The sequence below is a fragment of the Vipera berus genome (assembly GCF_964194415.1).
Source record: "Vipera berus genome assembly, chromosome: 3".
Lineage (NCBI taxonomy): Eukaryota > Metazoa > Chordata > Lepidosauria > Squamata > Viperidae > Vipera > Vipera berus.
The window spans coordinates 66014804-66040193 of record NC_138204.1 but is presented as its reverse complement, the minus strand read 5'-3'; the positions used below and the strand labels follow the sequence as shown (position 1 = coordinate 66040193).

The 25390-nt window shown below is 38.1% G+C and overlaps 1 protein-coding gene across 1 annotated transcript in view; it reads right to left on the bottom strand.

Annotated features, from left to right (window-relative positions):
- Window positions 1-4987: 4987 nt before the first annotated feature.
- The window catches only part of PRKAA2 (protein kinase AMP-activated catalytic subunit alpha 2), a gene marked incomplete at its 5' end in the record, with an annotated part of 32675 nt that continues 12272 nt past the window's right edge, over window positions 4988-25390 (bottom strand). Inside the window, 6 exons of the mRNA XM_081322293.1 lie at window positions 4988-6774; window positions 8403-8529; window positions 9697-10198; window positions 11888-12112; window positions 12575-12662; window positions 14247-14391. Coding sequence (XP_081178419.1) covers window positions 6539-6774; window positions 8403-8529; window positions 9697-10198; window positions 11888-12112; window positions 12575-12662; window positions 14247-14391 — 1323 coding nt within the window. The 3' untranslated portion in view covers window positions 4988-6538. The remainder of the gene's footprint in view (window positions 6775-8402; window positions 8530-9696; window positions 10199-11887; window positions 12113-12574; window positions 12663-14246; window positions 14392-25390) is intronic.

Sequence of the window (25390 nt, the reverse complement as noted above, 5' to 3'; positions counted from 1 at the left end):
ATGCAGCTTAATTATATTTATATTATCGATAAGGCAAAGAAATAGAAAGAGCTGGCTTGCGTCAGGTTAGGCCACTGGTCTACATAGAAAGACTGGTGAATTAGCCATGGGCTTCCTTGATGCAATAGTTTATGTCAAGCATATGAATGTTTATGCTTTGATGGCCACTTCTCAAAGACAGGCTCCTGTGATGTGCTTTACAGAGGACTGTATCAAGTGAAGAAGTACAGCTAGTCAAGAGGTCAAAAGTGGAGTGAAGAGGCTGGATCAAGTTAAGCACCTCTCTGAATACTCCTATGATCAAGCTCATTCTTAAGTTACAATGTGGTTTCTAAATTAACAGGTAGTTCTCAACTTACGACCACAATTGAGCCCAAAATTTATGTTACTAATGAGAAATTTGTTGAGTGACTTTCGCCCCGTTTTGCAACTTTTCTTCCCACATTTGTTAAGTGAATCATTCCAGCTGTTAACCAAATAATGGGGTTGTTAAGTGAATCTGTCTTCCCCATTGACTTTGTTTGTCAGAAGGTCGCAAAAGGGGAGGACGTGACCCCAGGACGCTGCAACCGTCATAAATATGAACCAGTTGTCAAGCATGCAAATGTAAATAACGTGACCCTGGGTATGGTGAAACGGTCATAAGTATGAGAAACTGTCATAAGTCACTTTTTCCAGTGCCGTTGTAATTTTGAATGATCACTAAACAAACTATTGTAAGTCGAGGACTACCTGTAACTCTCTGGATTCATAAGTCCTGCCTACAAAAACATACAAACTACTAAGCTAGAACTCATCACGAATAACACTTTGGTTGTACAGGATGATTATAGTAACAAGTGTCATCACATGCAAATGTCATCAATTAGGCAAAGTAGTAACAGAAACAGTACACTTCAAGTATTTTAAATAATCTCTTCCTATGGTAATGAAGGCGAAAGACTTTTCTGTAAAATGAGCAAACATGGTAACATTCTGTCATTTTCAGCAGCTGGTACAAGAAGGCACATCTTTCCATCTTTAACTTAGGTCATATATTCAAACAGCAACAACAACAACAAAAAAAAACCTCCAACGCTACTATGGAAGAAATTCGGATAATGCGGTGGCCATTGCATTTTTTTTTCTTGCAAGGGAATTAACCCTGCTTAAAATTCAATTTAAGTAGCCTTATCTGAAATCTGCAGCCTAAAGGGTTATAGCACTATTAGATGTGAATGATAACCTGTTATACAAGCCACCACTCTCACCGTCCTTACACATTCTGTATTGATTCAAAGGCATGTTGGGGGGAGGAATTAGTGATTTTCTAACTGGAACATGCCAATAAACCAGTGGTTGGAAATTGTACTTTCACCTCAACAGTGTAGCAATGTGTTTATCCTGTTTGTTGGGGGAAAACAACATCACTATCAATCCTCACTTAAATAGATCAGTAACAGCCACCTGACTCTAGACTGAATACCACATTAGCTCTATAGCTCAAACACTGCCCTTTCAGAAGGCAAAAGGGTAATTCATCTTAATTCTAGTCATCCTTTTCACAATTTAGTAGACGCCTGACATTTGTATACATCCAAATTTTAATCCCAACTCCACAATGAAAATGCAATAATCAGGAGGTCTTTACATGAGCAAGCAAGGATAAATTTCAGTTGGCCAAAAGAGTATCATTGTCTTGCAATCAATGGTTATTTTGTTAAAATTTATCTTTCACACATGTGACATTCCTAACTTGTGATACTTATTGAATGAGCGTTGCAGGTAATCTGAATTGGATATTAAAAAAAGAGATAAAGTGCAACATGAATGTACAACAATAACATGGACGTTAAGAAATTGCACCTTTTCTGAAAACATCTGCTTCCATCCAGATGGATGAAAAAAATTTTTTAGCAGTGCAGGAAAAGTTTACATTCGCCTTAAATCAATAGTGACAATAACCATCCTTTTTATTAACACAGCTTCTCTCTCCCAGCTTCTTTGCATCTCCCTCTTCAACATTCACTGGGAGCACAGAAAGGTTTTTTTTTTATGGAACATACCTCTGCCTTTCTAAATGTTGAGAGAAATGAAACTAGTTCAAGTATTATGCTTACTGTCGACCAGCGGCGGGGAATTATGACCCTTTTACGAACTGTGACTTCAACTCCCAGAATTCCTGAGCTAGCCATCGTTTCCCCGTCTCTGCTGTAGACCAGCCTAGTTCTAGATGTATTGAGACACCAGTTTCCAACAAACGTAGCCTTTGACCTTGCTGGTTGGGAGTTCTGGGTGTTTCTGTACCCAAATATATGAAGAGTGCCGGATTAAAATATGACCTGCAATGGCTATCAAATAGGGCTGAAAACAGAGATACACAAGAAAAAGCTTTTTTGCTGCCATGTATGCAGTCCAGCTATGGTAATCCTAGATATGCTCCGGGTTTCTTTGTCTCTGCATTAAGTGTTGATAGGAGAGGCTGCATACATATGTTTATGTAAGAGCAAGAAGCATGATCAGACAACATTCCTGAAACTCTAAATCCATATATCCCCATATTCAGAGGTCCATGTACACAGGCTTTCATGTCACAGGTAGTCCTCGACTTACAATAGGACCGTTGAAAGTTACAAGGGCATTGAAAAAAGTGACTTATGGTCATTTTTCACATTTATGACTTGTTGCAGCACCCCACATGGTCACATGATCAAAAGTCAGATGCTTGGCCATTGACTCATATTTATGACAGTGTCATGTCCCGGGGTCATGCGATCCCCTTTTGCGATCTTTTGACAAGCAAAGTCAATGGGGAAGCCAGATTCACTTAACAACCATGTTATTCATTTTATGACTGAGGTGATTCACTTAACAACTATGGCAAGAAAGGTCATAAAATGGGGCAAAATTCACTTAGCAACTGTCTTACTTAGCAGCAGAATTTTTACAGTCAATTGTGGTCATAAGTCGAGGACTATCTGTACATACATCCATGTTCAGCAAAACAGTGGCTGTACTTGCTATTCCTTTTAATTGTATCAAAGTTCATTAAATGAAAGAAATTCTGTAAAATCAATATCCTCAAGCAGGAAAAAACAAAACAAACCAGCATCTCAAGAGTTATTTTCAGATAAAGTAATGCCATATAAAAAAAACTCGGAAAAAAAAATCAGCTTTTGAATTATTTGGAAAGGCTTTGTACAAAGTTATTTGGCTAAAATTGTTTTCCCATTTTGTCTAAAATAACGTTTTGACTCCAGCCTAGTTTATACCATCTAGATTTGAGCCTGTTATATTTTTAATTCAACCTCAATTAGCACTTATTAATATCAAGTATAAATATTACAAATAGCTATTGTAAAATTAAAGAGCAGCTGTTATGAGAACAAAGCATAAATAAAAACTCTGAAACAACGTACCGCACCATCTACAAAGTGTGGTTTCACCCTCATGTTCAACGAATATTATCATTTCCAATAATAAAAGGTTTTCTTACTACGCTTTTAGCAAACGTGATGCCTTGAGATAGCCTAGAGAAAAGGAACACTAAACATAAGTCATTCCTGCTTTATCTATATCTCAGCGAAGTCACAGGCAGTTAAGCTTTACAAGTACACAAAAGCCCTAAGGTCTGGAACAACGTTGTCAAATTCATATTCCAGTTCTCAAGACATAGTATTGTAAAAGGATGCTTGTCTACTAAAAAGGCAAAAGTATTTTCTTATTGAAGGGGAAAATGAGAAAGCTTTACTCACACAAAAGCGTATCTGAAATCTAGAATTCAATGAACTCCTTATATTTCAAGATAATTAGTGATTGTATAGAAAATGCCCATTAATCTGTTACTTTTAAAAATGTACTGCAGACAATCTCAATGCAACAGTTACACATTTGACAGATATTCTGGTCAACTTAGATAATGCTGTATTTGTGGGCTTAAAAAGATCAGAGTTTTTGTGATTAATAAAATGACACATATCCAAATTGATTCTAATGCATTCCCCCTGTTGCACAACGTTTGGCTCCATCAATCATTCTCAAATCCTGGGGATGGAGGGATGCTAGAGCCAACACAAATATCGAGAGGCATATCAATTTTTTTGGCCTGTGTTAGAATGTCCCTAATGATCTGGAAGTGGCAAATCAGAAATGAAGATTAAAAAACAACAAAAATGGTGATTTGACCAAAGGGTGAGCTGGGGAAACATCCTTGTCTGTGAAAGATCTCAAATCCATCCACTTTTACAACTGCAGCAGTCCAAAGATGCTCCTTTTGTATCAACGTTTAAAACAAATGGACTCCCCCATCTTTTTTTTAAAGCATATATTAAATATTTTTGTTAGCACTGCTCTATGTTCTTGCTTAGACCTTTTATTTTCTGAGCAGACATGTACAGCAGAGGTTCCCAAACCCCGATACGTGGACAGGCACTGGTCCACGGTATGCAGGCAGCACGCAAAGCCACACCCACTCTGGTCTACGGAAAAACCTTTCTCCACGGAACCGGTCCCTGGTGCCCAAAAGATTGGGGACCGCTGATGTATAGGATTACCCCACATGTGAATAAATAAGCTGTGTATATCGGTAAACGTTTCTTCTCAAAACCTGCCTAAAATTAGCACCTAGCAAATATTGCAACAGACAACTAAAGCTACGGAAGCATTTAAACACTGATTAGCTTTTCAAGCAAGAAGAAATTGTCTTGAGTACCCTGTTCTTTTTTTTCAACTGAGTCTTTTCTTCACTGCTCTAATGTTTTCTGCTACCTTCTCTTCTCTGAAAAGTGTGGCTAGCCTGCAATTACCGTACCTTGCTTTTACCAGTTTATTAGCCTTTTTTTTCTGAAAGAGAACATTACCAAAGGACCTCACTCCTGAAGGAAAATGTATTTTTTTTCTTCCTCTCCCCACAATTCTGAATTTTATATTGTGGGCTACAGATGTTTTGATCTGTTGCTGCCATGGGATGAATAAATATTGCTAATTTAAATATGCAAACCCAGCATTTTGATACAGTCGATGCAAAACATGGCCTCAAATGATTGATGGGAGAACTAATAATGAGTTTAAAAGCAGAGTGCAAATTTTGTTTATGAGATATATTAGGTGGTCTGAGTCTGGCAAACGTTGGATGATGAACAGCAGCAAAGGCCAAGTGGTTATGAAAGGCTGCAGTGAAAAGAATTCCTTCAATGAAAAGAGAAACTCCTTAGTAAATTTTTTTTTAATTAAAACGGGAAATGTTGCGGCTGGATAGCTTGCAAAAAGAATTGGTAACCCTGACTACCTCTCAAAAGAATTGTATTAAACTGATTTCTAAATCTGAATGGTTGCCAGCATCTGGGTTTGGGGGATTTTACAGTGAATCATTTTAGTCTGATTCATCCCCAAGGACATTTTTCTACTGGGATGAGAAACAGGTATAATGTACAATCCAGGAGCAACAACAGTGTAATTAAAAATGTGTTGAGATCAGGTAGAAGTTATTACCTAATAACTGAATTAAGAGAGATGTTTCTGTATTATTTGCCACTTGCTACCTCTAATAAAAGTAGTTGCTTTGTTTAATTTTACCACAATGTCACAAGAATCACTTTATAATGAATCATCTAGCTCAGATTTGGAGATTTCTGATGCTCCAGGTGTTTACTTCTAGATCTCTGCTCTTGAGTCAGCAAGTCTTGAATCCTGTTCTACACTGTTTAGGAGGTAGACTGCAATAAATATTTCAGATGAATCCATGAGTAGGATACAAAAGCGCTATTGACTTCCAAGCATTCCACAAGCATTTCCATAGAAGAAAAAATATATATACGAAGCTTGGCCAAGGGCTGATCATAATATATTTCTAAACTTAAATATCTAGGTCTAAATTATAATTATTTAAAATATGATATTAAAAAAAATGCACTTCTCGCTGAGCTACTGTCCTACCCTATGGGTGATTTTTGCATGTTATAATACATGGAAGAACAGCAGAGACAAACCTTTCTTCCATGAGTATAAATCTAAATTAATTCTATCTAGGATTCTATTGCTTTTGTTTTCTAAAGGAACTTTTTATTTTTATTTTTTTAAAAAAATCTTTTGATGGTCAAGTTTCCAGGAATATTATTGCACTGTTCATTCAATATGGCATGAATTTATGGATTCTTCAATTGTAGAGATTTTTTCAGATTTTTGGCAGCAGTGCAGCATCTGATTTTGAATAGCAGCTACTAGAATCCGACAGCTACCAGCTATTGGCTGAAGTCCTCAGTCTTCACACCTGTTAAGCACTAACTCCACTGCTCATCATTTCTACCATAATTATAACATCAACAATCCCAAATTCCTGGCAAAAATACAGCAAAATCTGCAGATAGATTTACTTTAAATTGCAACACCTTTGTCTTCTCTCCTAAACATATAAAGTATTTTCTGGGTACAGAATCTGATATTTCTATGTCCAAAATGGGGCTTCCTTTGCCACGTGCCATGCACTCCTGACTCAGCTCGAGTACAAGGTTTACCAAGGTCTATGCTCACCCACTGAAATCAAGCTTCTGAATGATACCTGTCAGCCAGCTAGAGCTATAATGAGACTGGCACACATTTCAAAGAAATCCATTGTATGGCTCCCAAGGCGTGGGGTCACAGAGAACATGCTCCCAGTCAAAGAGCCAGTAGGGGACCCAGAAAGTGACTGGCAATCGACAGTGGCGGAGTCAAGACTTAGTCTTGGTCTGTGCAAACGAGCTGCTGAGCTTGAGCGTTGAGGTGTAGAAGAACCCGATCTTTGTTCCACGACGTCATCTTAAAAATACAGACAAATGATTTAAAGTTTACCTTTTTATGATGGTGGACAACTCACCTAGCAAAGGCTAATTTGACGAATAGAGTGAGGGTAAGCTCCTGCTCTTATTTTATACCTCCTCTTTCTACTCATGATCACCATCACCACCATCCTCCTCCTCCTCCTCCTTCTCATCATCACCATCATCATCCCCATTTCCATGAAATGGAAGCGGCTTCTACATGCGGCTTCCTACGCAATCTCCAAACATCTCAGTCAATAGTCTCATGTAGTTCCCCATCTTCTCTGTAAGTCCCAGACTTCTGGTGTCTTCTTGAGAGAAGAAGAAGGAACTGTTCTGCCATAATTTCTATGCTGCAGAAGTAATTGTTTTAATTGTATTGCTACTCTTATTTCTTTCATGACATGCTTTTCTTCAAATATTTCACCATAATTGTCTGTGGAGATTCTCAGTCATCCAGGTCATGCTTGTGACTCAAAGGTGCTTTTTCAAGAGGCAACTGGACTTTGTTTTTCTTTGAAGACGTTTCGCTTGAAGAAGCTCCTTGGATGAGAAGCGAAACGTCTTCAAAGAAAAAACAAGAAAGTCTAGTTGCCTCTTGAAAAAAGCACCTTTGAGACTACTTTTATGCTCTTCACTATTCTAGATTTTTACCAAACCTGACCCTTTCCCTTCACCTTAAATGGCTTGTAGCTGTCTTCGAAACTACCAACAGCTATCTCAACGTCAAGCCCATTGGTCTCAAGCAAAATGTTACAGGTCCAAGAATAAAGTCATACATGCATGTTCCATTAAGTTCAGAAAGAGTCACTATCAGATAAATATCACTGTCTTTCAAACTAGGCAGCTTTAAGATGTAGGGACTTTAAGTCCCAGAATTCCCTAGCAGCCTGCTGGGTTTGAAAAAATACTGAAATAACTCATATAAGAGTATGACTTTGCTTTAATGTATAAATAGTACTGAAACTGGACTGAATTTTCACAAATTTTGATCATTAGTTTACAGATCTGGGAAAGCAGCGTGTAAATCTTTTATGAATCAATTTTATGAGCAAACTGCATGCATATACATTTCTCTAATTTGGTTTAGCATCTAGGATTTAGACATCTCACTGCATCCAAGAATGTGGGGAAATCACAAAGGGGCAAAAAGAAAACCAAGGAATTGAGGTGGGGTTTTTTTTTTGAGATAATGAACTGAAAGGGATACTAATTATATAGTTTCAACTAATAGAAATAAGAATAATGGAATCATCTGGGGTAGAGGGGGTGGGGGGGGAAAGGAAATTCACACTTGTGGAGAAAATGCTGTTAGGGGTTCAGAAATGGTCTGGGATCAGAAAAGGCTTGCAAGAATATTTCCTGCTGAGGGATTATTGTGAATCTTGCAAGAAGCAGATTTTTTTTTCTTTTTACCTACATGTGTCATTAATCTGTCACAGTTAACACTGAGTGATGAGAAATGGACTGAAGAAGTGTTGCTAAACGATTGTTCTGACTAGTAAAATCACAACGTAGGTATAAAGTTTGATGGGGGGAAAGAGAAGAGAGAGCTATTTTGAGGGTTTGGTTTTTTTTAAGTCTTCCTTCAAGCTTGGAAGTATTTCTGCAGTATTTCCTACATACCATCGATGCTTTTAAAGTCCAAGAGATAGCTGCGATTGTCCACCTGATACAACTGCAAACTCATTTTCACGTAATTTCCTGTAACTGGATTCTTTCTACGCACCCGAAGATGATAGGCATTCACCACCTAAACACATAATCACCATTTGAGAAAAACATAATTGTGGAAAAGGAAAAAGAATTTTAATTTCATATTTTAAAAAAAACACGGAGTGTAATCTCAGACTTTTCTCTTCTGTAATATATCCAGTTCAGTTCAGTGGCACATGCCTTTCAGGGAACTGAAAAATGCATCTTAACTAGTTTAATCTCAGTGCCACAGTTTGAGAAAAAAAAATGTAAATAGGCTTTTCCATAATTCTGCAAAAAACTATCAAATAACATTTCCTTAGAGATTCTACAAAAGTCTCTTAACAGAACTCTCTTCTGATTTCTTAACATTAGCATTTTCTGTTCTAGGCATTGCTAGTATAGATGAGAGACAATGAAAGATAGTTGAGAATGGTAAGTCATTTATTCTACGTGAAAATTCTCCAATCAGCTTGCTTAATTATAACTTTGTTCATACAGGAACTTTAACAAGTTGCCACCCTGCATTGAGATAAATGTTGTTGGGAGATGGATGGTTTAGAAATGTGATAGATGACAGATAGACAGACAGACATAGCTGAAGAATAAAAAGTTAAGCTTTCCTGGACAGATCATGGATTTTAAGGCTTAGCTCTCTAGGAAGAAAAACTGCATAGCAAAATGTAAAACATTACTCGGGGGCAGTCTGTGCATGCTCTTAAATATTATCCTACAGGGGAGAAAGCCAGGATGAACAGAGATGAAGAAATATCCTGCCTCTGCTCAGGCTCTCTGTCCATGAAATTTTAATCAATTAGACAACATGTTTAAGTTATATTTGAGCTTTATTCCCATGTGATACATGGTATATATAATTTTCAACATACGAATGGCCTGATTCTTCATCAGAAGTTTTCAATGAACATATATAAAAACTATAGAAAAGGGATTCTTTCCCATTGTATTTATCAGGCAGCAGAACACAAATGCTAGTGAATGGATTGGCCTTCTCGTCTGCAGAAGAAAGCTGCAATGGTTGGAAATCCAGGTCAGCTGCTAAGTACCCAGACTGTGATCATGTGAACTTGGGAGGTCCTGCGATAGTCTGAATTTTGAGGACACATTCAAAGGTAGCACTCACATGCTTTAAATTAAAAGGAACATAAATACATAAAGTTACTCATCTGAAAAGCTTTCAAGAGCCACACGGCACTGCTATTCTTACCTTCCACTCAAAATCCAGATGTTTCATGGCCCGATAAACCTCAGCCATGATATCGTAAGGCTTGCTTTGGCTTCGTATTCCTAAATGCCACTTGGCTTTTTTCACAGTCAATGATTTTGGCTTAGTGGTGTTCAATGCATCCAAAGAGCTTTTCGCTTTGGGACTATCTGCAACTAGAGGAGGCATCCTTTCTGGATGAGGTTTCATCCCTGGGGGGATATGCATAGAGTCATCCATAAAAGAGCCACTGGGTGGGCTGGAAGCAAGGTAGAACTCACTGGCCTGATTCATGATTCGCCTGTTGTCAATGATCAGGTGATAAGCTACCGCAAGCTGGTCTTGAGGATCTCCACTGTATAAACTGGCCATCACTTCCGACTCGGTGCATTCAAATTTCTCACAAACCTCCCTCACAGCATCATCATCCATGACATTGGCATCATATGATGGATCTTCCGGGAACAAATAACTGGGCAGATCTTGTTTGAACCATTCGTGCTCTCTAGAAGAAGAAAAAAATGTTACTCCAGTTATAACAATGGCATTTTTAATGAGTGTATTAAAATCTCCTTCAATCTCCCAAATGTTTTTCATCATCTTCCGTCTCCCTGAGGATTTTACTGAAATGTTATCCTTTGCAAGAAAGAAATGAAACCAACTTGTTTCCCATCAAATTAAGTTAAAATTGTAAAACAAACCCATCATAGAAGAGAAAATGTTTAATGGTGATAACAATTTTGTATGCTTGCACGTGTTCAGTTTTTATGGTCAGAGGCTTATGATGCCTCAGGACTGATTCATGTGTTCTTGATAAGCTTCTAGATATGAAAAAATAATTGTGCAATATACTAGGCAAGAAACTCTTGAATCCAAGGAAAAGGTAAACTTTAACTTAACAGATCTAGAGCAGGGCTTTTCAACCAGTGGTGTGGGTATCACTTGTGGTACGTTGGCACCTGGCAGGTAGTACGCGACCATCCTAGAAAAGTGGTAGCGGGGGAGGGGAATGAGCTGAACCGGTGGCAGTACCGCACAAGCCTGAGCGAGAGATGGCTGGAGCTGCAGGGCTGTCAGGGCTCAGTGTAAGCGCCAGGATCAGCGCCAGGCTCCAGCTGGAGTTCGGCACTGATCCCGGCACATCTGCTGAGCCCAGAAGAAGCGCCGATCAGCTGGAATGTTGCAGCATCTCCAGCGTCTTGTGATTTACATTCAGATGCTTGGCAACTGATTCATATTTATGATGGTCACAGTGTCCCAGGGTCATGTGAAGTGACCAAAACCTGCTGCAACCACCCAGCAGACGGGGGGGGGGGAAATAAAAACCAAACACCCCCCACCCACCCCCTGCTGCCAATCCTCAACAGAAATGCTCACAACAATGAAAAACCTCGGAAAGGAGGAAGAGTGCTGCCCGGCGGGCAGGCAGGTGTCTTGCTTGGCTGTGGCTTGGGGGGCACTTTTTTCAGTGCCATTGTAACTTCGAACAGCCACTAAATGAACTGTTGTATGTCAAGGACTACCTGTACTTCATTACTTTTTTCCTTCTTTTTTTTTGGTCATCAAGTTTTTGACACCTTGCTAGGTGACTGGTGGTACTCGGATGTTGCCATATCCTAAAAGCAGTACAATGGGTGAAAAGGTTGAAAAGCCCTGATCTAGACATTAATATTAAAGTGATCCCTTGTATCCCCAAACAGAACATAGATGCACAATCAATAATTCAAATCATATATTGCATGAAGGTTTCAGAGTTTTGGAATGTGGCACACCTAGAGATACTGAAATAAGGCTGAAACAAAGAACAGAAATCCAATCCATGCAGTGGCATAACTGCTAAAGAGTATCATGAATTAATTAAGGCTCTTATATATATTTTGTGTGTTTTTAGCTAAACAATTTTGCCGCTTGTTAAAATGTACCTTTATTACATGTGTTTTCATTTACATGCTATTTTATTATTCAAGATTATTTTAAATCTCATCTCAGTTTTTCTAATATCTGTTTACGAGGACTCCAAATTCAATTTATTTTAATTAACTTTCAGTCTATGTTTAATCAGATCAGAAATGATTGTCCAATCTCTTTCTACTATCCAATTACACAATAAACACATCCTTCTGGCAATCCTCTTCTTTCTTACTTTATAAAAATGTTAATCAAGAGGCCTGTTAGAATTTTGGCACAGACTTACCGTATGTCCTTGATGGTGGCTCGTTTGAGTGGATCAACCTGCAGCATATGCATCAGCAGGGTTGCTATTGAACGGTTGAGGTATTCAGGAATGTAGAAGACGCCTCCCCGGATTTTTTTAAACAGGGTTGGAACATGGTCATCATCAAAAGGAAGAGTCCCACAGAGAAGAGCATAAAGAATAACACCACAGCTCCAGATATCAACTTCTGGGCCAGCATACAGTCTGAAGAAAAATGTCATTAATCTATTTCTTAATATAATATTAAATAGTTCGGAAAAGAAGAGGAAAGCAGTGCTAAATAATTGCCTTCACTCAAAATGATGTTCGGAAATTATGGAACCCTCCTGCTCCTTTTCTCTTGATCATTTTGTGTTGATACCTCTCCTCTCTGATCTCTCTTCCACCTTCTCCAAGTATCCCTGAATATATTCTTTAGCACTCCAAGTTGTCGATGTTTAGCAACATGGTACAGAAGAATCTATTTGGTAATGTTCTGTCAGCTAAACTGAAATAAAATGTTTTTTTTTCCTATTGGTCAACTCATGGTATCTGCCACCCTCTTTTTAGACTGGTTTCTTTTTTAAAATAAAATCATGTAACTCTCATTACTTAAATTAATAACATAAACTATTTCACTTCATTCCCCAAACATTTCAACATGCAATCATTTCCTTCATCTTTTACCTTCCGGAGATTACTTCTGGTGCTGCATAGTTGGGTGAGCCACAACTGGTTCTCAGGAATTCACCATCTGACATCATATTGGACAGCCCTGAAAAAAAGAAAACTTTTTAGGTATTCACTATATAGATGAAGCAAAAAGGTGTCAGGTAGCAGAACTCTTAATAGGGAAATTACAGTGAGAATAAGAATAAAACAGAATAACTAGCTATAAAATAATAAAATAATCCTAGAGCTATGCCACTTTTTTGCTTACAAACAGTCACCAAGTAATACATTATGACTGATTATGGTTTGCTCCATGGTGTGGACATCAGCTTCTTCTAGACATTTCCTTCATATATATGTAAAGGTAAAGGTAAAGGTTCCCCCGCACATGTGTGCTAGTCATTTCCGACTCTAGGGGCTGGTGCTCATCTCCGTTTCAAAGCCGAAGAGCCAGCGCTTGTCCGAGGACGTCTCCGTGGTCATGTGGCCGGCATGACTAGACCCCAAAGGCGCACGGAACGCTGTTACCTTCCCACCGTAGTGGTCCCTATTTTTCTACTTGCATTTTTACGTGCTTTCGAACTGCTAGGTTGGCAGAAGCTGGGACGAGTAACAGGCGCTCACTCTGTTACACGGCACTCGGAATTCGACCTGCCAAACTGCCGACCATCTGATCGACAAGCTCAGCTACATACATTTTTTCTACAGACTCCTGCATCCAAATTAATCCTACCTACTGTATAATTAAATTTTGCTCACAGAAACAGAGGAAAACGTTCTGGATGTCCAGACAAGCAAATCTAAAACTTTGTATTTTATACCTGACCTGGAATACTGTTATTTATCTAGCATGAAGATGAGCATTAGTTTAAGTCAGAAGTCCCCAACCTTTTGGGTACCAGGAAATGGTTCCATGGAGAAAAGATTTTCCACAGACCGGAGAGCACATGGGTTTGTATGCTGCTTGCATCCCAAAGATGGGGCTTTGCTTGTTTGTGTGAACCAGTTGCTAGCATGCCGTGACCTGATACTGGTCCACGGACTGGGGGTTGGGGATCCCTGGTTTAGGTGACATATTTCTATATTCTGCCATTTCTACTTGAAGGGCAGTGAAACAGACAAGAGGAAAAAAATGAAAGTTGTTTATTTTAAAAGTACATATACTAGTTTGTATTTAAGAAAACCAATTAGTTATTTTGCTCACAAGATTGGTGGAATGACAGACACTAGAGCAGATGTTTTTGTAAATTTATTTTCTTCATTGTGGTGGGAAGGTAAAGAGAGATATGGGTAACACCTGCCGCCACTGATAATTCACCATGTATTTTCCAATGAAGTTCGAATACCAATTTAGGCTATGGTGAAGTTCACCTGGCTGAATAATACTCCCCATAAAATAAATAATAGAAAAATAGTTGTTCTAAAAATGGCTCCGAATCTGCATGGAATCTTAACTTCCTAATTTTGTTGTTGTTCTATTGAAAACCTTTCAGCCAACCTAGAGTTTACTACCTTGGAGAAGATGAAGCCAATGTTTTCAATGAAAAGAGCTCTTCACAAGAATGTAGAAGCTTCTAATGGCGATGGAAAATAACACTGAGTTCCCTGAAGGATGTTAACATTGACACAGTCCAGGGGAATGGCTCCTAGCCAATTACATTTTTGGAATGCTATTAGGGTCACATACCAAAATCAGCTATCTTGGCATTCATGTGTGCATCCAGCAGCACATTCTCCGGTTTCAAATCTCTGTGAACCACCATATGCCTATGGCAGTAATCCACAGCTGACAGAATTTGCTGGAAGAGGCGCCTGGCTTCAGCTTCTTCTACCTGAAACAACAACAACAAAGCAAATAAATGCTCTAGAATTTTCTGTATGCCACTCAACAATGCGGCAATCATCTCTTAGATAAGCCACAAGACAAATTTAGAATTAGGTAAAGGTAAAGGTTCCCCCGCACATGTGGGCTAGTCGTTTCTGATTCTAGGGGCCGGTTCTCATCTCCGTTTCAAAGCCGAAGAGCCAGCGTTTGTCCGAGGACGTCTCCGTGGTCATGTTGCCGGTATGACTGGACGCCAAAGGGGCACGGAACGCTGTTACCTTCCCACCGTAGTGGTCCCTATTTTTCTACTTGCATTTTTACGTGCTTTCGAACTGCTAGATTGGCAGAAGCTGGGACGAGTAACAGGTGCTCACTCTGTTACGCGGCACTCGGGATTCGACCCGCCAAACTGCCGACCTTCTGATCGACAAGCTCAGTGTCCTAACCCACTGAGCCACCGCGTCCCTTAATTTAGAATTACAGTACGGTTAATAGCACCAAATCAAAAAACAAGAGGAGATATTCTTGCATAGTTTCTGAAAATTAAGGCTGTCCAACAATTAAGCCTCTCCTCACCTGATTCACTCTGGATATATCCTGTATGCATCAGATCACTTCACTTAGAGACCAGACTAGAGGAAATACTTAACTTTGGATTAAATTTATATATATACAGTATATATATTTGGTCACAAAGTCTAGCCCTTTTAACAGGGGATATATATTTTCTATATATATTTTCTTTCAGGAAACTGAAAGAACAGTGAGAAATTGTCCAAATGCTGGTAGGAATGGGTTATGGGTTATGATCAAGCTAGAGATTTGCTGAAAGGAATACCCAGGAGGATAAAAGTAGCACTTCTGCAAGGGCAATAGCCATTATTTGGTTACACAATCCGCAAATAACACAATAAGACAAAGCAGCATATTTGTTCTCCAAATATTGCAGAATGTTTGCCATCTTTCCTTCAGCAATTCTTGATGATATAATTAAAAGCACTCCTCTAAATAAAATAATGGAGAAGATGAGATGGAAAGAGTGCCCTACAAGAAATGGTGCTGTCATATGGATTATAGAAATCAAGGGCCTTTCCCTTTTATTTTTCTGCCTTATTGTATTTTATACTAATTTTTGTAATTTTTTAAAATTAGTTTTATCCATTTTTAATATACAATGTGAAAATAAAAAGGAAATAGTAGGGGACAACAGTAGAAAAAGGGGAAACAAAAAGGTGTGAAGAAGGGGAGAGGAAGAAACAAAAGGCATTGACTTCCGAATTTCTCTGTTGCAGTAAAATCGGACATTAAAATCAAATCTCAACTTTTTACATTTCTATAGTAGTATGTACTAGCCGTTTCTGTGCCGGCAAATCAGTCTAGTCGGTAAAACCCAAAATCATAATATCATTTTTTTCCACCTCAAGCACAAAGTCCAGAAGCGATTTCCAAGTAGAAACAAAAGTATTTATGTTCTTTTCTTTTATCAGAACAGTCAATTTGGCCATCTCAGCTAATTCCATCAGCTTTTGTAACCATTCGTCTATGGGGGGAATCGAGGCATCTTTCCACTTTTGTGCACAGAGCAATCTTGCTGCTGTCACCATATATAAAATCAGAGCTCCAAATTTTTTTTCTAGTTCTTTTTCCATTAGACCCAGAAGGAAAGTTTCTGGTTTAATCTTTATGTTCACTTTAAGAATTTTCTGCATTAATATATAAATCCTACTCCAATATTCCTTTGCCTTATCACATGTCCACCATAAATGATAAAAAGTCCCTTTCTCTACATTTACATTTCCAACATTCATTTGAGAAACCTTTATACATTCTAGATAACTTATCTGGTGTTAAATACCAGTTATACATCATTTTGTAAAAAAATTCTTTTAGGTTATAATTTAATGTGAATTTTAAGCCTTTTATCAAACCTCACATTATACCCAAAATAACTTGCCCACTGAATCATACAGTGTTTTACATATTCATTTTCCAAATTCAATTTTAACAACGTTTTATAGACCTTGGCAATTATATAATCATCACTACCACATAGTAGGATTTCCAATTCATTTTTAGCAAATTCAAAACCATGGTCTTTTTTGTCTTGCTTAAATCTTTCCTTCATTTGTTGATATGTAAACCAGTGACAAGCATGACCTTCTAATTCTTTCCTAGACTTGAGAATGGGGTTTCCAGAATTGAAAGATACTATTTTACCATACATCCATGAGCCAAGCTTCACCACCATTTCTTTTCTAAAAAAAAGCTTCTTGGGGGGGGGACAACCATAGGGGCAATTTGGTAAAAAAAACATTGTTTTATATTTATTCCAAACCCTTAATATGGCACGTCTAATAAAATGATTATTACAATCAACATTAACTTTATCGTACCATAAATACCCATGCCATCCAAACCTTAATTGATGGCCTTCCAAATTGTTGTTGTTGTTGTTAGCTGCGAAGTCGTGTCCGACCCATCGCGACCCTATGGACAACATTCCTCCAGGCCTTCCTGTCCTCTACCATCTTCTGGAGTCCATTTAAGCTCACGCCTACTGCTTCAGTGACTCCATCCAGCCACCTCATTCTCTGTCGTCCCCTTCTTCTATTGCCCTCGATCTTTCCCAGCATTAGGCTCTTCTCCAGTGAGTCCTTCCTTCTCATTAGGTGGCCAAAGTACTTGAGTTTTAGCTTCAGGATCTGGCCTTCTAAAGAGCAGTCAGGATTGATCTCCTCTAGGACTGACCGGTTTGATCGTCTTGCGGTCCAAGGGACTCGCAGGAGTCTTCTCCAGCACCACAGTTCAAAGGCCTCAATTCTTTGGCGCTCAGCCTTTCTTATGGTCCAACTTTCACTGCCATACGTTGCAACTGGGAAGACCATAGCCTTGACTATACGCACTTTTGTTGACAGGGTGATGTCTCTGCTTTTTAGTGTGCTGTCTAGATTTGCCATGGCTTTCCTCCCCAGGAGCAAGCGTCTTTTAATTTCTTGGCTACAGTCCCCATCTGCAGTGATCTTGGAGCCCAGGAAAATAAAATCTGTCACTACCTCCATTTCTTCCCCATCTATTTGCCAGGAATTGAGAGGGCCAGATGCCATGATCTTGGTTTTCTTAATGTTAAGTTTCAACCCAAGTTTTGCACTCTCCTTCTTCACCTGCAACAAGAGGCTCTTTAGTTCTTCTTCACTTTCTGCCATTAGAGTGGTATCATCTGCGTATCTTAGGTTGTTGATATTTCTTCCGGCAATCTTAATTCCAACTTTTGATTCATCTAGCCCTGCCTTTCTCATGATGTGCTCTGCATATAAGTTAAATAGGCAGGGCGACAGTATACAGCCTTGCCGGACTCCTTTCCCAATTTTGAACCAATCAGTGGTTCCGTGTCCAGTTCTCACTGTTGCTTCTTGACCCGCATATAGGTTTCTCAAGAGACAAATAAGATGGTCTGGTACTCCCATCTCTTTAAGAACTTGCCACAGTTTGTTATGATCCAAACCCAAGTTTTGCACTCTCCTTCTTCACCTGCAACAAGAGGCTCTTTAGTTCTTCTTCACTTTCTGCCATTAGAGTGGTATCATCTGCGTATCTTAGGTTGTTGATATTTCTTCCGGCAATCTTAATTCCAACTTTTGATTCATCTAGCCCTGCCTTTCTCATGATGTGCTCTGCATATAAGTTAAATAGGCAGGGCGACAGTATACAGCCTTGCCGGACTCCTTTCCCAATTTTGAACCAATCAGTGGTTCCGTGTCCAGTTCTCACTGTTGCTTCTTGACCCGCATATAGGTTTCTCAAGAGACAAATAAGATGGTCTGGTACTCCCATCTCTTTAAGAACTTGCCACAGTTTGTTATGATCCACACAATCAAAGGCTTTAGCATAGTCAATGAAGCAGAAGTAGATGTTTTTCTGGAACTCCCTAGCTTTCTCCATGATCCAGCGTATGTTGGCAATTTGATCTCTAGTTCCTCTGCCTCTTCGAAATCCTGCCTGCACTTCTGGTAGTTCTCGATCCACATACTGCTGAAGTCTAGCTTGTAGGATTTTAAGCATGACTTTACTAGCATGAGAAATGAGTGCAATGGTGCGATAGTTTGAACATTCTTTGGCACTGCCTTTCTTTGGAATTGGAATGTAAACTGATCTTTTCCAATCCTGTGGCCATTGTTGAGTTTTCCAAATTTGCTGGCAAATTGAGTGTAGCACTTTTACTGCATTGTCTTTTAAGATTTTGAATAGCTCAGCTGGAATACTGTCACTTCCACTAGCTTTGTTGTTGCTCAGCTTTTCTAAGGCCCACTTCACTTCACATTCTAGGATGTCTGGCTCGAGGTCAGTGACCACCTCATTGTGATTATCAGGGACGTTAAGCTCATTCTTGTATAGTTCTTCTGTGTAATTTTGCCACCTCTTCTTAATCTCTTCTGCCTCTGTTAGGTCCCTGCCATTTTGGTCCTTTATCATGCCCATTTTTGCATTAAACGTTCCCTTCATTTCTCCAATTTTCTTGAAAAGATCTCTGGTCCTCCCTATTCTATTATTTTCTTCTATTTCTTTGCACTGTTCATTTAAGAAGGCATTCTTATCTCTTCTAGCTATTCTCTGGAATTCTGCATTCAATTGGGTGTATCTTTCTTTTTCTCCCTTGCCTTTCGCTTCCCTCCTTTCCTCAGCTATTTGCAAAGCTTCCTCAGACAGCCATTTTGCTTTCTTGCATTTCTTTTTCTTTGGGATGGTTTTGGTTGCTACCTGTTGTACAATGTCGCGAACCTCTGTCCATAGTTCTTCAGGCACTCTGTCTATCAGATCTAATTCCTTAAATCTATTTGTCACCTCTACTGTATATTCAACAGGGATATGATTTAATTCATACCTGAGTGGCCTAGTGCTTTTCCCTACTTTCTTCAGTTTAAGCCTAAACTTTGCAAGGAGAAGCTCATGGTCTGAGCCACAGTCAGCTCCTGGTCTTGTTTTTACTGACTGTATAGAGCTTCTCCATCTTTGGCTGCAGAGCATATAGTCAATCTGATTTCTGTGTTGACCATCTGGTGATGTCCATGTGTAGAGCCGTCTCTTGGGTTGTTGGAAAAGAGTGTTTGCTATGACCATTGTATTCTCTTGACAGAATTCTATCAGCCTGTGCCCTGCTTCATTTTGCACTCCAAGGCCAAATTGAACAGCCTCTTATTCTGGAGGTTTCCCCACTCTTTTAACCTAACCAAACAGCATGCATCAAAATACAATTTCAAATCTGGTAAACCCAGACCCCCTCTTGGTATCTTGCAATAACTTGTATTTGATTCTTGGTTTCTTTCCTTGTCATATAAATTTAGAGATATCCCTCTGCCACTATTTAAACAGAATATCTGTTGCAAGTATTGGTATTGACTGGGTCAGAAAGAGCATCTTTGGTAAAACATTCATTTTAATTACTGAAATTCTGCCTAGTAATGATAAATGCAGTTTGTCCCATCTTTGTAGATCCTTTTTTTATATATCATTTCAAAGAGGTACATAATTTTTTGAAAGAGTTTTGTGTTTGTATTTGTCAACACAACCCCCTAATATCTTACCGTATTTTCCGGCGTATAAGACGACTGGGCGTATAAGACGACCCCCTACATTTCCTGTTAAATTATAGGGTTTGGGCTATACTCGCCGTATAAGACTACCCCTCTTCCAACGCACACCAAATAAAAATTAAAAAACATCAGATTTGATTTTAATATGGTAATTTTTATTCAAATGCTTATGACATGCAGGTACTTAGTAGGAAAACTGTCACTTATAAACATAAGGCTGTTTGTCATCAAATATGTAAACATAAAACAGTGCAAGTGGATTAAACTTTTCCTAATTCACTCTAAAGATTTCCCTACGCAGACCAAATGGGAGATCCGCTCCAGGTTTTCCAGCCAGCCCGCCCAGTACCTGAGTCAAATGTGTCCTTAGAGCTAAGCAGCTGCTCTGGCTGCTGCATTCCCCACCTGCCTTTCAAGTTGGGATAGACTGCAGCTGCTCTTCAACTTTAGAAGGAAAGATGCCCAGACCCCAGCCTGTAAAAAATCACAGACTACAGCTTCTTCTCCAATTGGTCCCACTTTCCCTGTGCAGACCAAATGGGAGATCCGCTCCAGGTTTTCCAGCCAGCCCTGTCCCTAAAGTTTCAGCACCCGGCGTATAAGACGACCCCTGACTTTTGAGAAGATTTTCATGGGTTAAAAAGTCATCTTATATGCCAGAAAATACGGTACCTTTTTCTCAACCTTGAAACCAGAACTTTTACTCAATATATCAACATCTTGGGAGGACATATTCTTGATCAACATTGTTGTTTTCTGTTTATTTATTTAAAAAAACTGCTAGAACTCCAAACTCATTTAATTTCCTCAACATATATTATATCTTATTTTTTGGGTCCTGCAGGAATATAACCAAGTCGTCAGCAAATGCCCTCAATTTGTAAACTTCTTGATATTTATACCCATTATTCTCTCATCTTGCCTAATGTCTCTATTTAAAACTTCCAATATTAAAATAAACTACAAGGGAAACAAGGGGCATCCTTGTCTCGTACCCTTTTGAATGTCACATGGATCAGTTAAATCGCCATTAATAACAATTTTTCCTTGCTGTGACGTGTAAATAGCTTTAACTCCTTGAGTAAAGCTCTCTCCAAAGTCCATTTTTTCCAGGACTTTAAACATAAAAGTCCAATTTAAATTGTCAAAGGCTTTCTCTGCATCTAGGAATGTTAAAGCTGCCTGTTTCTCACTGTGGTATTGTAATTATTCAGTGTTATTCAGAACAGTTCTCACATTATCCCTTAACTATCTTTTTGGCAAAAAGCCAGATTGGTCTTCATGAATATTGGTCTTCTGCCAGAATTGCAGCAAAGAGTTTATAGTCATTGTTCAGTAGTGAAATTGGTCTATAATTCTTTGTCTTTGTAGGATCTTGACCCTCCTTCGGTAATAACACAATATTGGTTTCCTTCCATGTTTGGGGTAACCTTCCCTCCTGAAGTAGACCATTTATTATGTCCTTTAGTGGCTGTAGAAGTTTCTCCTCGAAGCACTTATAGTATTGACTTGTAAGGCCATCTGTTCCTGGAGCTTTACCTGGTTTCATTTTTTTAATAGCTTCTGGTATTTCGAAGACTGCCTCTGGGATTGTGATAACTAGGTAACCTTTTTCTTAAAAAAGACTCATCTATTTTAGACCTATCTAACTCCTGTTTTTTTTATATAAGTTAGAATGAAAATTATGAAGTCTTTTTAACAAGTTCATTATCAGTTATTACCTTAATCCCTTCACAAATTTTCTCAATCATTCGCTTTTCCCTTTCCTTCCTTAATCTATATGCCAACCATCTCCCTCATTTATTTGCAACTTCAAAATGTCTGTTTCACATATTTCATTTTTGTTTCTATTTCTTGAACTGTTAATATAGACAATTGTTGCTGTAACAATTTAATTTGATGCGAAATTTTTACATCCGTAGGTGTCTTTTGCAACTCTAATCTCATCTAATATTTTTTCATTATTTTATGTAATTTCATGTAGCTTGAAAATAATAATAATAATAATAATAATAATAATAATAATAATAATAATAATAATAATAATAATAATAATAATAATAATAATAGAGTTGGAAGGGACCTTGAAGGTCTTCTAGTCTAGCCCCTGTTCAAGCAGGAGAACTTATACCATTTCAGACAAATGGTTGTCTAGTCTCTTCTTAAAAAACTTCCAGTGCTGGAGCATTCACTTCTTTGTTGCTCTTCTCTGTAGTCTCAACATCTTTTTTACATTGTGACCAAAACTTGATGAAGTATTCCAAGTGTGGCCTTACCAAGGCATTATAAAATGGTATTAACACTTCACGTGAACTTGATTCTATCCCTCTGTTAATGCAGCCTAGAACTGTGTTGGCTTTTTTGACAGCTGCAGCACACTGCTGGCTCATATTTCATTGACTGTCCACTAGGACTCCGAGATCCCTTTCAGTTACTACTATTGAGCAAGGTACCACCTATATTGTACCTGTGTATTTGGTTTTTCTTTTCTTTATCTTTTATTTCATTATAATCTAAAACAATGTAATAAATTTTTGATACTAGTCTGGGACTGTAATAAAAATGATTCATGAACTGACAATTCCAGTCATTCCCAAATCTCATGCCCACTAGCTCAAGATAGCAGGGATGAAAGATATAATAAAACACATCTGGAGGCAAACAAGATCGAGCTTTTAAAACAGTGATGCTCGAAGAATCAATGTATTACTGCATAATCCTCTTCAAGAACTTTACAAATATCTATAGAGATTCATAAATGATCTTGAACATTTTTGTGCTTATTCCTTATTTGACCCCTAATATACCATGTTTCCCTGAAAATAAGACCAGGTCTTATATTAATTTTTGCTCCAAAAGACGCATTAGGGATTATTTTCCAGTTAGGTCTTATATTCAGAGAAATACAATACTAAATGCGTCCGTCTGGCTGATGATCTTAACTGGAGCTTATTTTTGAGGTTGGGGCTTATATTACGAGTGTCCTGAAAAATCATGCTAGGGCTTATTTTCCAGTTGGGTCTTATCTTTTGGGAAACACTAAGTCACAGTCGGGGAGTGTCTTTATGTCTTAACTGTTTTAAAATCAGGGCTGGTGTCACTGATCAGCATAAAGAGGCATTTATGTTGCTGCTATCTATGGGCTCCTTTAGCCCCTCACACACAAGAAGTGATTTCAGCAAGGATGAAGATCAGCAGCTGCAATGACGTGCTGTCATGCCCAATCACATAAAGAAGCAGCAGTAATGACAAGTGAAGGATTTCCTAAAACAGCTGCCCCACCTTGAACGGCAACCAACAGATTCTGAAATCTCCCTTCAAGAATAATTGTATAAAAGGATAGTCTTCTAGGAAAATGCCACACAGTTATTTCTGAAAACAGACCTTGATGTTTGAGAACAAATTTCCTGATGCCTTATGCTTACAGTCCCATTCTTTTGAGCACACAGAGTATACTGAAAACGTTTGCTCCAGAACCAACTCTTATTCTTTATAAGATCTAATCCCAAGGTATTGAGTTTTATTCTAACTATGGTTTTATCCTGGCTTGATTTAAGTAGCTGCTATTAAAATAAAATACAGTTTCCTGGGCTTAGACAGCATCAGAAATTTCTGCATTTCAGCTCTGGAGTTGTTTTTGATGCAACTTGATTTTAAAATACAGAAAAAAGTGGTAGTGTACGCTCTATGTCTGGCCTAATACAATTTTTTAAAAAACCCAAATGACATAAAAACTACCCTTTTAAAATGGGAGAAACCACATGAGTGAGCCAACTCTATCCATTTTGCAGCATTGCTTGCATGCACACATCAGAACAAGCCTGGTGCTCCTGCAGCTCAGTTCCTGCAACATTTTGTGTTTTTTTTTAAAAAAAACCCACTAATGTAAATTTTCAAAATGAGCTTTGCATTCATTTTATATGTGTAAATAATAATAATAATAAATACATCCTCCAGTATTCTGAAGAACTGGTAGATGAAGAATAGGATGAACAGAGTACCATAATGGTAGAAAAGACTATTGCACACTGGTCTATAGGTGTGTGAGTTCACATTTTTAAAACATGTTATTACACATAAACCCCAGAAGCAATTCCCGAAGGGTGGGGTGTCAGCAAAGGTCGGGTTAAGTCAAATTTTTCTAAATGATGCATCTGCAGAGAGAAGTTAATTTTCACACAAGAGACATTTAAGTGTACTATTGCAACTTCAAGCTACAAGATGTCATCAATTACCACAAGACAACCTCATCTGGCTTTGTGTGTTTGTAGAGAATGATGTAGTTGAGTTCAAAACTAAAGTGGAATTACTTCATTAATTAATGAGCCTTATCAGTTGATTATAATGGTAGAATAATCAAAATAACTGCATACTTTACATTTTATAATTAACTATTATATATAACACATTCATCAATGACTAAATTTATAAACAGTAGACTAAACTACAAAAATGCAAAATAATGGTAGAAAATCTTATTCCTATACTAGATTTATATAATAAGCATGAGGAAGCATTTTGCTCTCCTAATATTTTCCAAAGATTAAAGAAAAGGCAAGAAAGATATTTAATAATCCAACCTATGAATTGGAGCAGTAAAAATTAAATCTGCTTTAACTTTACAAATGACATAGATTCTCTTATAACTCATATAACAAAATAACTCTATTTTGAAAAAAGAAAAAATCCAAAAATAAAGTACTTGTTAATTGTATTATTTGTCTAACAGCAAGCATTTGTGCTGTTCTTAGCCCTGAATCTTTATTCGTATTATAAATATATGGCTCATTTGCTAGCAATCATATCACTAACTAAACATACCTACCAATCTTTCCACAACACCAAATAAACTTTAGGATTGTGTGAAATGACAGCTGTATCTATGTTTGCATGTTTCTACAAAATCAGATAAACTATTATCTCCAAATCACTGTTACTGTGGATATTTAACAGAAATCAGTGGTATGGTGTAAAGCAGGGGTCTTCAAACCTGGCCCTTTTATGACCTGTGGACTTCAACTCCCAGAATTCCTCAGCATGCCTGGCTGAGGAATTCTGGGAGTTGAAGTCCACAAGTCATAAAAGGGCCATGTTTGAAGACCCCGATGTAAAGCAATGCTTCTCAATCTTGATCACTTTAACTCCCAGAATTCCCCAGGTTGGCCAAGGTTGAGAAACACTGATGTAAAATAAACCATTTAGCTGTAGAAGAATTAAAACAAAACAGGGTGGTGGAAGTTGCTTCTGATTATCACTTATATTAATTTCCAATTATTTAAGATATATTCAGTTTGAGCCATGATGATCAGTGGACTTGCTGGATTGTAAGACTCAATAGCAACTTTCCCCAATTTGTTCTTATTTCATGTGTTGGACTTTAACATTACAATCCAAGTGAACATGGTCCCTTTAACTTGT